General features: G+C 44.6%; 1 protein-coding gene across 1 annotated transcript in view; it reads left to right on the forward strand.

Moving 5' to 3' along the window:
- Nucleotides 1-17,831, forward strand: part of LOC139371449 (acid-sensing ion channel 1-like) — a 453,322-nt gene that overhangs the window by 389,235 nt on the left and 46,256 nt on the right. Inside the window, exon 3 of the mRNA XM_071111871.1 lies at nucleotides 4,325-4,475. Coding sequence (XP_070967972.1) covers nucleotides 4,325-4,475 — 151 coding nt within the window. The remainder of the gene's footprint in view (nucleotides 1-4,324; nucleotides 4,476-17,831) is intronic.

A 17,831-nucleotide genomic window follows, 5' to 3' on the forward strand; every position in this document is an offset into this window, starting at 1 on the left:
ACTGTTGTAGCCACTTCCCCCCCACACCACCAGGTATCTACTGTTGTAGCCACTTCTCCCCCGCACCACCAGGTAACTACTGTTGTAGACATACCCCCCACACCACCAGGTATCTACTGTTGCAGCCACTTCCCCCCCACACCACCAGGTATCTACTGTTGTAGCTACTCCCGCCCCACCACAGGTATCTACTGTTGTAGCCACTCCCCCCCCCCCCACCACCAGGTATCTACAGTTGTAGCAACTCCCTCCCCCACACCACCAGGTATCTACTGTTGTAGCCACTCCCCGTCACACCACCAGGTATCTACTGTTGTAGCCACTTCCCCCCCACCACCAGGTTCATACTGTTGTAGCCACTTCCTTCCCCCCACCAGGTATCTACTATTTTAGCCACTCCTCCCCAACCACCACCAGGTTTCTACAGTCGTAGCCACTTCCCCCTACACCACCAGGTATCTACTGTTGTAGCCACTTCCCCCAACACCACCAGGTATCAACTGTTGTAGCAACTCCCGCCCCACCACCAGGTTCCTACTGTTGTAGCCACTTCCCCCCACACCACCAGGTATCTACTGTTGTAGCCACTCCCCGCCACACCACCAGGTATCTACTGTTGTAGCCACTTCCCCCTACACCACCAGGTATCTACTGTTGTAGCCACTTCCCCCTACACCACCAGGTATCTACTGTTGTAGCCACTTCCCCCTACACCACCAGGTATCTACTGTTGTAGCCACTCCCCCCCCCACACCACTAGGTATCTACTGTTGTAGCAACACCCCCCCACCACCAGGTCTCTACTGTTGTTACCACACCCCCCCACCACCAGGTAACTACTGTTGTAGCCACTACCCACCCCCCACCTCCCCACCAGGTATCTACTGTTGTAGCCACACCCCTCCACCACCAGGTATCTATAGTTGTAGCCACACCCCCCCCCCCCCCCCCCACCACCAGGTATCTACTGTTGTAGCCAGTCCCCACCCTCCACTACCAGGTATCTATTGTTTTAACCACACCCCCCACCACCAGGTATCTCCTGTTGTAACCACAATCCCCGATCGCCAGTTATCTATTGTTGTAACCCCCCCCCCCCCCCACCACCAGGTATCTATAGTTGTAGCCACACCCCCCACCAGGTATCTATTGTTGTAGCCACACCCCCCCCACCACCAGTTATATACTGTTGTAGCCACACCCCCACCAGGTATCTATTGTTGTAGCCAGTCCCCACCCCCCACCACCAGGTATCTACTGTTGTAGCCAGTCCCCACCCCTCACCACCAGGTATCTACTGTTGTAGCCACACCCCCACCATGTATCTATGGTTGTAGCCACACCCCCCCACCACCAGGTATCTGTTGTTGTAACCACACACCCTCCACCACCAGGTATCTACTGTTGTAACCACACCCCCCCACCACCAGGTATCTACTGTTGTAACCACACCCCCTCCACCACCAGGTATCTATTGTTGTAACCCCCCCCCCCCCCCCACCACCAGGTATCTACTGTTGTAGCCACACCCCCCCACCACCAGTTATCTACTGTTGTAGCCACTTCCCACCCCTCTACCTCACCACCAGGTATCTACTGTTGTAGCCACATCCCCCCACCACCAGTTATCTATTGTTGTAGTCACACCCCCTCCACCACCAGGTAGGTATCTTTGTAGTCACACCCCCCCACCACCAGGTATCTACTGTTGTAACCACACCCCTCCACCACCAGGTATCTACTGTTGTAGCCACACCCCCCCACCACCAGGTATCTACTGTTGTAACCACACCCCTCCACCACCAGGTATCTATTGTTGTAGCCACACCCATCCACCACCAGGTATCTACTGTTGTAGCCACACCCCTCCACCACCAGGTATCTATTGTTGTAGCCACACCCTCCACCACCATGTATCTACTGTTGTAGCCACTCCCCCCCACCCCCAGTTATCTACTGTTGTAGCCACACCCCCCACCATGTATCTATTGTTGTAACCACACCCCTCCACCGCCAGGTATCTAATGTTGTAACCACACCCCCCCACCACCATGTATCTACTGTTGTAGCCACTTCCCCCCCATACCACCAGGTATCTATTGTTGTAGCCACTTCCCCCCCATACCACCAGGTATCTATTGTTGTAGCCACTTCCCCCCCATACCACCAGGTATCTATTGTTGTAGCCACTTCCCCCCCATACCACCAGGTATCTACTGTTGTAGCCACACCCCCTCCACCACCATGTATCTACTGTTGTAGCCACTCCCCCCCACCACCAGTTATCTACTGTTGTAGCCACACCCCCCACCACCAGGTATACTACTGCTGCAACTTCTCACTGTGCCCGGCAGCCCCAGTCATTCTTCTCTCTAAAGGTCAAACCTCATATTAAAAGGTTGACATTTTTCAAAGGACATTTCATTAAATGTTGATACGTTTGTTTCTTGAGCGTTAAGGGGTTTCACTGCCAATGTCTGACTTACTGTATAAAGTGTGTATTTTGTCTTGTCACATTACAGTTTACAGATTTTCAGAAAAGCTGCATCCACAATTTTTGCCTTCGGAAAGTATTCAGACCCCTAGACTTTTTCCACATTTTGTTACCTTACAGCCTTATTTTTAAATCGATTCAACATATACAATATTCAGCAATCTACACACAGTACCCCATAATGACAACATAAAAACAGGTTTTTAGAAATGTTTGCAAATGTATTAAAAATAAAAACAGAAAAATATTAAACATTTAAAATAAAAACAGAAATAACTTTACATTTCCATAAGTATTCAGACCCTTTGCTATGAGACTCGAAATTGAGCTCAGGTGCATCCTGTTTCCATTGATCATCCTTGAGATGTTTCAACAACTTGACTGGAGTCCACCTGTGGTAAATTAAATTAATTGGACATTATTTAGAAAGGCACACACCTGTCTATATAAAGGTCCCACAGTTGACAGCGCATGTCAGAGCAAAAACCAAGCCATGGGGTCAAAGGAAATGTCCATAGAGCTCTGAGACAGGATTGTGTCAAGGCACAGATCTGGGGTAGGGTACCAAAACATTTCAACAGCATTGAAGGTCCTCAAGAAGACAACAGCTTCCATCATGCTTAAATGGAATAAGTTTGGAACCACCAAGACTCATCCTAGAGCTGGCCACCTGGCCAAACTGAGCAATCGGGGGAGAAGGGCCTTGGTCAGGAGGTGATCAAGAACCTGATGGTCACTCTGACAGAGCTCTAGAGTTACTCTGTGGAGATGGGAGAACCATCTCTGCAGCACTCCACCACTCAGGCCTTTATGGTAGAGTGGCCAGACGGAAGCCACTCCTCAGTAAAAGGCACATGAAAAAAAGCCCGCTTGGAGTTTGCCAAAAGGCAACTAAATGACTCTCAGACCATGAGAAACAAGATTCGCTGGTCTGATGAAACCATGATTGAACTCTTTGGCCTGAATGCCAAACGTCACATCTAGAGGAAACCTGGCACCATGGTGGTGGCAGGATCATGCTGTGGGAAATTTTTCAGCAGAACGGACTGGGAGACTAGTCAGGATCGATGGAAAGATAAACGGAGCAAAGTACAGAGAGATTCTTGATGAAAACCTGTTCCAGAGCGCTCAGGACCTCAGACTGGGGTGAAGGTTCACCCTTCCAACAGGACAACGACCCCAAACACACAGCCAAGACAATGCAGGGGTGGCTTCAGGACAAGTCTCTGAATGTCCATGAGTGGCCTCGCCAGAGGCCGGACATAAACCTGATTGAACATCTCTGGAGAGACCTGAAAATAGCTGTGCTGCGAAGCTCCTCATCCAACCTGGCAGAGCTTGAGAGGATCTACAGAGAAGAATGGGAGAAACTCCCCAAATACAGGTCTGCCAAGCTTGTAGTGTCATACCCAAGAAGACTCCATGCTGTAATCGCTGCCAAAGTGGCTACAACAAAGTACTGAGTAAAGGGTCTGAATACTTTGCAATTTTTTTATAATCGTCCAAGAATTTCTAAAAACCTGTTTTTGTTTTGTCATTTTTGGGTATTGTGATGTCATTATGGGGTATTGTGATGTCATTATGGGGTATTGTGATGTCATTATGGGCTATTGTGTGTATATTCATGAGGAAAAACAATTGAATCAATTTAAGAATAAGGATGTAACGTAACAAAATGTGGAAAAGTCAAGGAGGGTGAATACTTTCCAAAATGCAGGTACCTTGTGGCTTAGGTCATAGTAGTGCCCTTTATTGGTTGGCATTTGGGACACATTGCGTTTTCTTCATTATACTGCTAATTGAAACCCATTGGCCTTCTTCTTGTTTCAGATCTTCACCCGTTATGGGAAATGCTACACGTTCAACTCTGGCCAAGATAACCGCCCGCTGCTGGTGACCATGAAGGGAGGGATGGGTAACGGACTGGAGCTGATGTTGGATATACAACAGGATGAATACCTGCCAGTCTGGGGAGAAACAGGTGAGCCGGAAGGGAGAGAGAGAGTGTTTGTGAACGTGAAACCACTTCAGAAGAATCAACAGAGATCAAACATTAGCTACTTGCTAAGGAAAGGAAGAGAGACAGATAGACAGGTAAGCAAGCTAGTCCATGTAGAATTTATTTTCAAACTCTCAGTTTCGGATCAACTCGGATCAACTCAACGAATCTGTTTTAAAATAAAAGAACAACTTCTTAAAAAAACTATCTTTGATTATTTCCAAGAGAGATAATAGCCTTGGAGAGAGATCAGAATCTTCACACTGCACTTTTGTTCCTCGTCCATATGAATCTAGCTCTATCTGCAAATTCATACTCCACACGGTTGGAACACAATTGCAGTGAAAATGGTACATTATCGACTCTTTTAAATCAAGTTGGGATGGTGGTCGAATTATCGAATGCTTATTCATTGTCATATAATTGTATCTCTCGTCGGGTACGCTTGTTTTCTGCATGAATCAAATGAAAGAATATGGCGGTAGTCAGATGAAAATCAATACAGCGCTTCTCTCTGCAGCGTAGACGTAGTGTCTGTGTGGAAAGGCCTTTCATTCGTCCTCAAAGGGACTATCTGGGAATATGTTTAATGGTTATTTCAATTCTTGATATCTACCCAGCTGATTACCAAAACAACTGCTGGGGAAGAAAATCTAATCTCATTACCGTAGTTTTAAGTCAGAGGCTGCAAAAGTCTTCAGTGTGAGTATGTAGAATTCAACACATGCATACAGTAGCGATTTGCATTTTCTACGTCGATTCTCCATTGGTATTCCAATATTGAGGCCAAATATAAATGTTTTTTACATTATTATGGTGACATTGAAGTGACAGAATATATACAAATACTTAATTTGTTACTACTTTAATACACATATAAATTAATTTGTCCCAATACTTTTGGTCCACTAAAATACGGGGACTATGTTCAGAAAGTGCTGTAATTTCTAAATAGATGAAAATTCCCTTTTAAAATAAAGCTGACTGTCTGCACTTTAACCTGATAGTCTGGTTAACCTGATTGTATCATTTCAAACCCAAAGTGCTGGAGTACAGAGCCAAAAACATGTCCCCAATACTTTTGGAGCTGTACTGTATCTGTACATTTCCCATCCTGCACTGCTGTATGTTGGTGCCCTGCTCAAGGCCCTGGTGCGTTCCCTTGGCAATGACTCAAATGCCTCTGTATCCTTCCTCAAGAAGAGCAACGACTTTCTGATGCTCTCTTCTTTATCAGAGGCTCACACGGCCTCCCGCTGTAATTGAAAAGAAAGAGAGAGAGAGAGAGAGAGAGAGAGAGACTGGTAATGAGAGAGAGAGAGAAAGAGAGAGGATATTGGTAATGAGAGAGAGAGAGAGAGAGAGGATACTGGTAATGAGAGAGAGAGAGAGGATACTGGTAATGAGAGAGAGAGAGAGAGAGAGAGAGAGAGAGAGAGAGAGAGAGGATACTGGTAATGAGAGAGAGAGAAAGAGAGAGAGAGAGAGACTCGTACATTTCCTCAATGAAAACATTGTACTGAGCAAATATCAAATTGGCTTTTTACCAAATTACCATACAACAGACCACGTATTCACCCTGCACATCCTAATTGACAACCAAACAAACCAAAACAAAGGCAAAGCCTTCTCATGCTTTGTTGATTTCAAAAAAAGCCTTGGACTCAATTTGGCATGAGGGTCTGCTATACAAATTGATGGAAAGAGGTAGAACACCAAATAATGTATGCAGATCAGAATTAGGCCGATACCCACTAATTATCAAAATCCACAGGAGAGCCGTTAAATTCTACAACCACCTCAAAGGAAGTGATTACCAAACCTTCCATAACAAAGCCATCACCTACAGAGAGATGAACCTGGAGGGAGACCCCCCTCTGCCAGCTGGTACAGGGGACTCTGCGCACAAACACAAACAGACCCCACAGAGCCCCAGGACACCAACACAATTAGACCCAACCGAATCATGAGAAAACAAAAAGAGAATTACTTGACACATTGGAAAGAATCAACAACAAAAGAGAAAACTGGAATGCTATTTGGCCCTAAACCGAGAGTACACCATGGCAGAATACCTGACCACTGACTGACCCAAACTTAAGGAAAGCTTTGACTATGTACAGACTCAGTGAGCATTGCCTTGCTATTGAGAGAGGCCACCGTAGGCAGACCTGGCTCTCAAGAGAGGACAGGCTATGTGCCCACTGTCCACAAAATGAGGTGGAAACTGAGCTGCACTTCCTAACCTCCTGCCCAATGTATGACCATATAGACACATATTTCCCTCAGATAAAACCCATAAAGAATTCGAAAACAAACCCAATTTTGATAAACTCCCAAATCTACTGGGTGAAATCCCAGTAGCAATATTTGTGACCTGTTGCCACAAGGGCAACCAGTGAAGCACAAACGCCATTGTAAATACAACCCATATTTATTTTCACTTTTGTATATTATCTACCTCACTTGCTTTGGCAATATTAACACATGTTTCCCATGCCAATAAAGCCCCTTGAATTGAGAGAGGGACAGAGAGGGTACTGGGAGAGAGAGAGAGAGAAACGGCTGTTGGAAGGAGAGGACCAAGATGCAGCGTAGCACGTGTTCATGATTTTTATTAAACTGAACACTGAAATAGCAAAAAAGAATAACAAAGAGAACAAACGAAAGAAACATTTCTGTCTGGTGCATAAACAGAAAACAACTAACCACAAAACACGGGTGGGGAAAAGGCTGCCTAAGTATGGTTCTCAATCAGAGACAACGATAGACAGCTGCCTCTGATTGAGAACCACACCCGGCCAAACACACAGAAATAGAAAACATAGAACGCAAAACATAGAATGCCCACCCCAACTCACGCCCTGACCAAACCAAACTAGAGACATAAAAATGATCTCTAAGGTCAGGGCGTGACAGAGAGAGAGAGAGAGAGAGAGGATACTGGTAATGAGAGAGAGAGAGAGTCTTTCTTTAATGATGCATCCTCATTTCATTAAACCTCAGCCCCCCCCCCCCCCCCTCCCCTTTAAAAAACAATATCCCTGTGCTGCATACTCAACTTGCACTCAACATCAAACATCACAATAACCAAAACCTCACCACTTCTACAACCGTATATCCAACCTATCTTCCCCAGCTGTACAGGCAGCAACCCCCCTCCCAACACATCATATCTCCTAAAACACTGTTTATCATTTTATACAACTCAAATTCTACTCTAAGGCGCGCAGAGACCATCCCATTAAATAATAGTAAAGGGTCTGTTATCCCCCAACCTTTGACCCTGTTCTTCCTTGTTATCTAAATAGACAACTCTGCCTGAGCAAACAGCAAATTCAACAAAACACAGAAAGGACACCCCTGTCCGACTCCCGGTTCAACCCGTGCCAACCAGCTATTAGTGGCCAGGGCTCCATGTTCCTCACCTTAATGCAGAGGTTGTGGAGGGCTTTACCTCCCACCCCCTCAAACTCCCCCAAGCTCAGAGTGTTAAAGTCCAACAAGTCCTCCCCCAGTCTCTGCCGTCACCTGCAGTGGTGTAAGAATGGCGCCGGCGGAAAAGGCTGCCATTTTACATGCTCCTAACCAACTTTGCTATTTTGTTCATTTTTTTTGCGTTGTTTATTTTGTACATAATGTTGCTGCTACCATCTTTTTATGACCGAAAATAATTTCTGGACATCAAAACAGCGATTTCTCACCTCGAACTGGATGAAGATTTTTTTTTTTTAACGAGTCAGACGTGAAGGATATGCTGGTTTCTCAGGAACTGGCCCAAATCCCCGTCATTTGCGTGAAGAAAATACAGAGAAGAAGTGGGCGGAGGTTGGGCTGCCTTCTTAGAATTCGTAGGGCGAGGGATTAAACCTCCACTATCATCCGTTCTATTGGCCAACGTGCAATCACTGGAGAATAAAATGGATGATATACGATCAAGACTATCCTAACAACGGGACATTAAAAACTGTAACATCTTATGTTTCACGAGTCTTGGCTGAACGACTTCGTGGATAATATAGAGCTGGCAGGATTTTCCATGCATCGGCAGGACAGAGCAGCTATGTCTGGTAAGACGAAGGGCGGGGTGTGTGTCTATTTGTCAATAACAGCTGGTGTGCGATGTCTACTATTAAATAATTCTTGAGGTATTCCTCCCTTGAGGTTGAGTACCTTATGATAAGCAGTAGACCACACTATCAACCAAGAGAGTTCTCATCTATATTATTTGTAGCCCTCTATGTATCACCATAAACCAAAGCTGGCACTAAGACCTCACTCAACCAACTCTATAAGGCCATAAGCAAACAAGAAATTGCTCATCCAGAAGCGGCGCTCCTAGTGGCCGGGGACTTTATTGCAGGCAAACTTAAATCCATTTTACCAAAAATTTGGACTCATCAGACTAAAGGACAGATTTCCACCGGTCTAATGTCCATTGCTCGTGTTTCTTGGCCCAAGCAAGTCTCTTCTTCATATTGTTGTCCTTTAGTAGTGGTTTCTTTGCACAATTCGACCATGAAGGCCTGATTCACGCAGTTTCCTCTGAACAGTTGATGTTGAGATGTGTCTGTTACTTGAACTCTGTGAAGCATTTATTTGGGCTGCAATTTTTGAGACTGGTAACTCTAATGAATGTATCCTCTGCAGCAGAGGTAACTTTGGGTCTTCCTTTCCTATGGATGTCCTCATGAGAGCAAGTTTCATCATAGAGCTTGATGGTTTCTGTGACTAGACTTGAAGAAACATTCAAAGTTCTTATCTTCAAGTAATGATAGACTGTCATTTCTCTTTGCTTATTTGAGCTGTTCTTGCTATAATATGGAATAGGTATTTTACCAAATAGGGTTATCTTCTGTATACCGCTCCTGCCTTGTCACAACACAACTGATTGGCTCAGAAGGAAAGAATTCCACAAATTAACTTTTAACAAGGCACACCTGTTAATTGAAATGCATTCCAGGTGATACCTCATGAAGCTGGTTGAGAGAATCCCAACAGTGTGCAAAGCTGTCATCAAGGAAAAGGGTGGCTTCTTTGGTGTGTCCAAACTTTTGACTGGTACTGCCAGTCGACAGCAATCTCGGGAAAAATGGCACTAGAACATTCTGCAGCCTCACCCTACTGGACTCAGAAATCAAATGTCTGCTGCTTGCAAATGATCTGGTGCTTCTGTCCCCAACCAAGGAAGGCCTACAGTAGCACCTAGATGTTCTGCACAGATTCTCAGACCTGGACCCTGACAGTGAATCTCAGTAAGACAAAAAATAATGGTGTTTCAAAGAATTTCCAGTAGCCAAAACAACAAATACAAATTCTATCTAGACACTGTTGCCCTAGAGCACACAAAGAATTACACCTTCCTCGGCCTAAACATCAACACCACAGGTAACTTCCACAAGGCTGTGAACTATCTAAGAGAGAAGGCAAGAAGGGCCTTCTATGCTGTCAAAAGGAACAGAAAACTTAACTAACATGCCCTCTATTGTTGTGAGGTCTGGGGTCCACTCACCAACCAAGAATTCACAAAATGGGACAAACACCCAATTGAGAGACTGCATGCAGAATTCTGCAAAAAATATAATTTGTGTACAATGCAAAAGCACAAACAATGCATGCAGAGCAAAATTAGGACTATAACCACTAGTTATCAAAATCCAGAAAAGAACTGTTAATTTCTACAACCACCTAAAAGGAAACGATTCCCACACATTCCACCACAAAGCCCTTACCTACAAAGAGATGAACCTAGAGAAGAGTCCCCTCAGCCAGAGTTCTCATCATTTGGTTGGGTCTGTTTATATCCTGGGGCTCTGTGGGGTATTTTTGTGTTTGTGAACAGAGCCCCAGGATAGAAACACATTTAGACCCAACCAAATGATGAGAAGGCAAAAAGATAACTATTTGACACATTGGAAATAATAACAAAAAAAACAGAGCAAATTGGAATGCTACCCGAAACCGAGAGTAGACCGTGGAAGAATACCTGACCACTGGGACTGACCCTAAATTAGGAAAATCCATGACTATGTACAGGCTCAGTGAGCATAGCCTTGCTATTGAGAAAGGCCGCTATAGGCAGACTTAGCTCTCAAGAGAAGACAGGCTATGTGCACACTGTCCACAAAATGAGGTGGAAACTGAGCTACACTTCCTAACCTCCTGACAAATGAATGACCACAATAGACACGCATATTTCCCATAGACCCACAAATCATTTGAAAACAAATCAAACATTGATAAACTCCTGTCATGACGTTGGCCTGTTGGGGGAGGTTTATGACCCCCATAAATACCTTTCTCTTTTTCTCTCTCTCTACTCTATAGAGTTGACTCTTGGAAAGCCTTTGTTAACATAGAGTCTGGTAACATCAAAAGATGGGAAACGGAACCATATTTCGGTAATCCAATCAGTTGGAAATATGTGTTGGTACTTAATGAATATGATGTCAGATCAGTTGGCGTCTGAGACATGATTACTGATGATAGGACGACATAAACTGTATCTTGGAAAATCTACACATTCTAGTTATCAGATTCACATGGAATTGTTGTGCAATTTAAATGTTTAAACATGAAACTATTTGTGAAAAGATTAAATGTAATTTTAGCTTCTTAATGAGAGAACGGTTTGTCATAAGAGTAAACCCTGCTCACTCAGAGGCCCCGTCCGATTGAACAGACATTGGTTGTAAACTATGAAACAAGCCCGTCTCTTCACCACGATATAAGCCAGTCCAACTTTCTGTCCAAGGACGTGAGGACTTGCGGTCCCTGCGTTAAAAGGACAAGATCACAGAACTAAGCCAACCTCAGTGTGAGCTCTGGTTGAATGACAAGAACTTAACAAAATTAGCATTGAATTTCAACATGAAGATGACGATCAACACGCCGAAAGGATGAATTTTGACTATACCAGCCAGAATATAGCATGAGCTTAAAGTATGGCAACTTGGTATGAACTTTGAACTCTTGTTCACTAAAGAAGTGATACCTCCAAGCCGATTGAGTTAGCCGCAGAAACTGTAAACTACGGCTCGGAGAGGACGGACAAAGGATCCATTCTACCACGCTCCAGTTCACCACTAGACATTCTTCAGAGGACAAGAGATCCATGCTGGACAACCCGGCCTTCTATCTACGACCAACCTACCGAAGCGCTGCTCAGAGTAAATATTTTTTTGCATTTTCCTTTTCCAAATGGGCGGTTATTTAGAATGCATAAGATTCTGTATTTACGATAGCACAACTTCTTCCTTTGTTCTTCAGTCCTCCCGGTCTTTCATTCAAGCCCAAACCCCTCTCTTTGTGTAACCGGCTGTCATAACGGTTCAGTCCACCAGGGACGTTTTTCATGTATGAGCAATCCTGTGAATGTGTAATTCTGTGTGATTGTTTAGTTATTTAGTAATTAAATAATTTAACCAAATTTTACATTGCTGATTCAACTTGTTAGCCAAAGTTTGTGAAGATATAATTTATATAATTTACAACTTTCAGATGAGACTGAATAAGGTGACGAATAAATATTGACTGCTATTGAGGTGAAAGATTACCAGGTCTTAAGAGTTTATTCGGAAGGTAACAGCTCTATAAACATTATTTTGTGGTGTCCCGACTTTCTAGTTAATTACATTTACATGATTGGCTCAATCAGGTAATATTAATTACAGAGAAAGGATTTTATAGAATACAGCAACAAGATTTGTGGCCCGTTGCCATGACAAAAGGGCAACCAGTGGAACACAAACAACATGGTAAATAAAACCTACAGTGCCTTGCGAAAGTATTCGGCCCCCTTGAACTTTGCGACCTTTTGCCACATTTCAGGCTTCAAACATAAAGATATAAAACTGTATTTTTTTGTGAAGAATCAACAACAAGTGGGACACAATCATGAAGTGGAACGACATTTATTGGATATTTCAAACTTTTTTAACAATTAAAAAACTGAAAAATTGGGCGTGCAAAATTATTCAGCCCCCTTAAGTTAATACTTTGTAGCGCCACCTTTTGCTGCGATTACAGCTGTAAGTCGCTTGGGGTATGTCTCTATCAGTTTTGCACATCGAGAGACTGAAATGTTTTCCCATTCCTCCTTGCAAAACAGCTCGAGCTCAGTAAGGTTGGATGGAGAGCATTTGTGAACAGCAGTTTTCAGTTCTTTCCACAGATTCTCGATTGGATTCAGGTCTGGACTTTGACTTGGCCATTCTAACACCTGGATATGTTTATTTTTGAACCATTCCATTGTAGATTTTGCTTTATGTTTTGGATCATTGTCTTGTTGGAAGACAAATCTCCGTCCCAGTCTCAGGTCTTTTGCAGACTCCATCAGGTTTTCTTCCAGAATGGTCCTGTATTTGGCTCCATCCATCTTCCCATCAATTTTAACCATCTTCCCTGTCCCTGCTGAAGAAAAGCAGGCCCAAACCATGATGCTGCCACCACCATGTTTGACAGTGGGGATGGTGTGTTCAGGGTGATGAGCTGTGTTGCTTTTACGCCAAACATAACGTTTTGCATTGTTGCCAAAAAGTTCAATTTTGGTTTCATCTGACCAGAGCACCTTCTTCCACATGTTTCAAATCAAATCAAATCAAATCAAATTTTATTTGTCACATACACATGGTTAGCAGATGTTAATGCGAGTGTAGCGAAATGCTTGTGCTTCTAGTTCCGACAATGCAGTAATAACAAGTAATCTAACTAACAATTCCAAAACTACTGTCTTGTACACAGTGTAAGGGGATAAAGAATATGTACATAAGGATATATGAATGAGTGATGGTACAGAGCAGCATAGGCAAGATACAGTAGATGGTATCGGGTACAGTATGTACAAATGAGATGAGTATGTAAACAAAGTGGCATAGTATAGTATAAAGTGGCTAGTGATACATGTATTACATAAGGATACCGTCGATGATATAGAGTACAGTATATACGTATGCGTATGAGATGAATAATGTAGGGTAAGTAACATTTATATAAGGTAGCATTGTTTAAAGTGGCTAGTGATATATTTACATCATTTCCCATCAATTCCCATTATTAAAGTGGCTGGAGTTGAGTCAGTGTCAGTGTGTTGGCAGCAGCCACTCAGTGTTAGTGGTGGCTGTTTAACAGTCTGATGGCCTTGAGATAGAAGCTGTTTTTCAGTCTCTCGGTCCCAGCTTTGATGCACCTGTACTGACCTCGCCTTCTGGATGATAGCGGGGTGAACAGGCAGTGGCTCGGGTGGTTGATGTCCTTGATGATCTTTATGGCCTTCCTGTGACATCGGGTGGTGTAGGTGTCCTGGAGGGCAGGTAGTTTGCCCCCGGTGATGCGTTGTGCAGACCTCACTACCCTCTGGAGAGCCTTACGGTTGAGGGCGGTGCAGTTGCCATACCAGGCGGTGATACAGCCCGCCAGGATGCTCTCGATTGTGCATCTGTAGAAGTTTGTGAGTGCTTTTGGTGACAAGCCGAATTTCTTCAGCCTCCTGAGGTTGAAGAGGCGCTGCTGCGCCTTCTTCACGATGCTGTCTGTGTGAGTGGACCAATTCAGTTTGTCTGTGATGTGTATGCCGAGGAACTTAAAACTTGCTACCCTCTCCACTACTGTTCCATCGATGTGGATAGGGGGGTGTTCCCTCTGCTGTTTCCTGAAGTCCACAATCATCTCCTTAGTTTTGTTGACGTTGAGTGTGAGGTTGTTTTCCTGACACCACACTCCGAGGGCCCTCACCTCCTCCCTGTAGGCCGTCTCATCGTTGTTGGTAATCAAGCCTACCACTGTTGTGTCGTCCGCAAACTTGATGATTGAGTTGGAGGCGTGCGTGGCCACGCAGTCGTGGGTGAACAGGGAGTACAGGAGAGGGCTCAGAACGCAACCTTGTGGGGCCCCAGTGTTGAGGATCAGCGGGGAGGAGATGTTGTTGCCTACCCTCACCACCTGGGGGCGGCCCGTCAGGAAGTCCAGTACCCAGTTGCACAGGGCGGGGTCGAGACCCAGGGTCTCGAGCTTGATGACGAGCTTGGAGGGTACTATGGTGTTGAATGCCGAGCTGTAGTCGATGAACAGCATTCTCACATAGGTATTCCTCTTGTCCAGATGGGTTAGGGCAGTGTGCAGTGTGGTTGAGATTGCATCGTCTGTGGACCTATTTGGGCGGTAAGCAAATTGGAGTGGGTCTAGGGTGTCAGGTAGGGTGGAGGTGATATGGTCCTTGACTAGTCTCTCACCTGGTGAGTCTCCCAGGTGGCTTGTGGCAAACTTTAAACAACACTTTTTATGGATATCTTTAAGAAATGGCTTTCTTCTTGCCACTCTTCCATAAAGGCCAGATTTGTGCAATATACGACTGATTGTTGTCCTATGGACAGAGTCTCCCACCTCAGCTGTAGATCTCTGCAGTTCCTCCAGAGTGATCATGGGCCTCTTGGCTGCATCTCTGATCAGTCTTCTCCTTGTATGAGCTGAAAGTTTAGAGGGACGGCCAGGTCTTGGTAGATTTGCAGTGGTCTGATACTCCTTCCATTTCAATATTATCACTTACACAGTGCTCCTTGGGATGTTTAAAGCTTGGGAAATCTTTTTGTATCCAAATCCGGCTTTAAACTTCTTCACAACAGTATCTCGGACCTGCCTGGTGTGTTCCTTGTTCTTCATGATGCTCTCTGCGCTTTTAACGGACCTCTGAGACTATCACAGTGCAGGTGCATTTATACAGAGACTTGATTACACACAGGTGGATTGTATTTATCATCATTAGTCATTTAGGTCAACATTGGATCATTCAGAGATCCTCACTGAACTTCTGGAGAGAGTTTGCTGCACTGAAAGTAAAGGGGCTGAATAATTTTGCACGCCCAATTTTTCAGTTTTTGATTTGTTAAAAAAGTTTGAAATATCCAATAAATGTCGTTCCACTTCATGATTGTGTCCCACTTGTTGTTGATTCTTCACAAAAAAATACAGTTTTATATATTTATGTTTGAAGCCTGAAATGTGGCAAAAGGTCGCAAAGTTCAAGGGGGCCGAATACTTTCGCAAGGCACTGTATATTTATCTGTTTATTTATTTTACCTTTCATACTTCAACTATTTGCACATTGTTACAACACTGTACATAGACAATAATGCATCATTTGAAATGTCTATATACTTTTAAAACTTTTGTTTTAGTGTAAAGTGTAATGTTTACTAATGTTTCCCTTGTTTATTTCACTTTTGTTTATTGCCTATTCCATTTGCTTTAGCAATGTAAACATATGTTTCCTATGTTAATAAAGCCCTTTGAATTTAGAGAGAGAGAGAGACAGAGAGAGAGAGAGAGAGAGAGACTGGTAATGAGAGAGAGAGGGAGAGACTGGTAATGAGAGAGAGAGAGAGAGACTGGTAATGAGAGAGAGAGAGACTGGTAATGAGAGAGCGAGACAGGGAAAGACTGGCAATGAGAAAGAGAGGTACGAGGGACTTCTTCATTCCATTCCCCCTATTCCAGAATGTCTTTTAAATGTTCCAATCATTCTAAAACCGTACTCATCGCATCATTTTTATAGCCACCATGACACGTATGCATACTAGAAATATTGTTATATTCTGTTTGACATACCAAAAGGCAACGGTTAGTGTGTGTGTGTGTGTGTGTGTGTGTGTGTGTGTGTGTGTGTGTGTGTGTGTGTGTGTGTGTGTGTGTGTGTGTGTGTGTGTGTGTGTGTGTGTGTGTGTGTGTGTGTGTGTGTGTGCGCAGCCCCTCCCAGGTGGTACATGGTCTCAGGTGGTACAGCATGGCCACTATTACAGCCTCCCATCTGCTCATGATAAATATATGGCTTCCTCGCCGGGGAACAGACTCTACAAGATGCGAAAAGCGCTCCACAGGGATGCTGGCCCATGTTGACTCCAATGATTACCACAGTTGTGTCAAGTTGGCTGGATGTCCTTTGGGTTGATACACACAGGACACTGTAATGAAGCGTGAAATACCCAGCGGCGTTGCAGTTCTTGACTGCAACCTACTACCACATCCCGTTCAAAGGCATTTGCCTTGGCCCATTCACCCTCTGAATGGCACACAGACACAATACATGTCTCAATTGTCTCAAGGGTTAAAAATCCTTCTTTAGCTGGTCTCCTCTCCTCCATCTACACTGATTGAAGTGGTTTTAACAAGTGACATCAATAAGGGATCATAACTTCCACCTGGATTCACCTGGTCAGTCTATGTCATGGAAAGACAAGGTGTTCCTAATGTTTTGTCCACTAAGAGTATCTTGCGCTAACGTAGGGATCCGTTCAGGAATAGACCTACTGCACTATGTCGATAGTAGGGTGCCAGGGGATAGATAGGGGATAGTTAGGGGATGGATTGGGGATAGTTAGGGGATGGATTGGGGATGATAGGGGATGGATAGGGGATAGTTAGGGGATGGATTGGGGATGGATAGGGGATGGATTGGGGATAGTTAGGGGATGGATTGGGGATGGATAGGGGATGGGTTGGGGATAGTTAGGGGATGGATTGGGGATAGTTAGGGGATGGATTGGGGATGGATTGGGGATAGTTAGGGGATGGATTGGGGATAGTTAGGGGATGGATTGGAGATAGTTAGGGGATGGATTGGGGATGGATTGGGGATAGTTAGTGGATAGTTAGGGGATGGATTGGGGATAGTTAGGGGATGGATTGGGGATAGTTAGGGGATGGATTGGGGATAGTTAGGGGATAGATTGGGGATGGATTGTAGATAGTTAGGGGATGGATTGGGGATAGTTAGGGGATGGATTGGGGATAGTTAGGGGATGGATTGGGGATAGTTAGGGGATGGATTGGGGATGGGTTGGGGATGGATAGGGGATAGTTAGGGGATGGATTGGGGATAGTTAGGGGATGGATTGGGGATGGATTGGGGATAGTTAGGGGATGGATTGTGGATGGATTGGGGATAGTTAGGGGATGGATTGGGGATAGATGGGGGATGGATTGGGGATGGATAGGGGATGGATTGGAGATAGTTAGGGGATGGATTGGGGATGGATTGGGGATAGTTAGGGGATGGATTGGGGATAGTTAGGGGATGGATTGGGGATAATTAGGGGATGGATTGGGGATGGATTGGGGATAGTTAGGGGATGGATTGGGGATGGATTGGGGATAGTTAGGGGGTGGATTGGGGATGGATTGGGGATAGTTAGGGGATGGATTGGGGATAGTTAGGGGATGGATTGGGGATAGTTAGGGGATGGATTGGGGATAGTTAGGGGATGGATTGGGGATGGATTGGGGATAGTTAGGGGATGGATTGGAGATGGATGGCGGATGGATTGGGGATGGATTGGGGAGTGTTAG

This window comes from Oncorhynchus clarkii, chromosome 17, assembly GCF_045791955.1.
Source record: "Oncorhynchus clarkii lewisi isolate Uvic-CL-2024 chromosome 17, UVic_Ocla_1.0, whole genome shotgun sequence".
Taxonomy (NCBI): domain Eukaryota; kingdom Metazoa; phylum Chordata; class Actinopteri; order Salmoniformes; family Salmonidae; genus Oncorhynchus; species Oncorhynchus clarkii.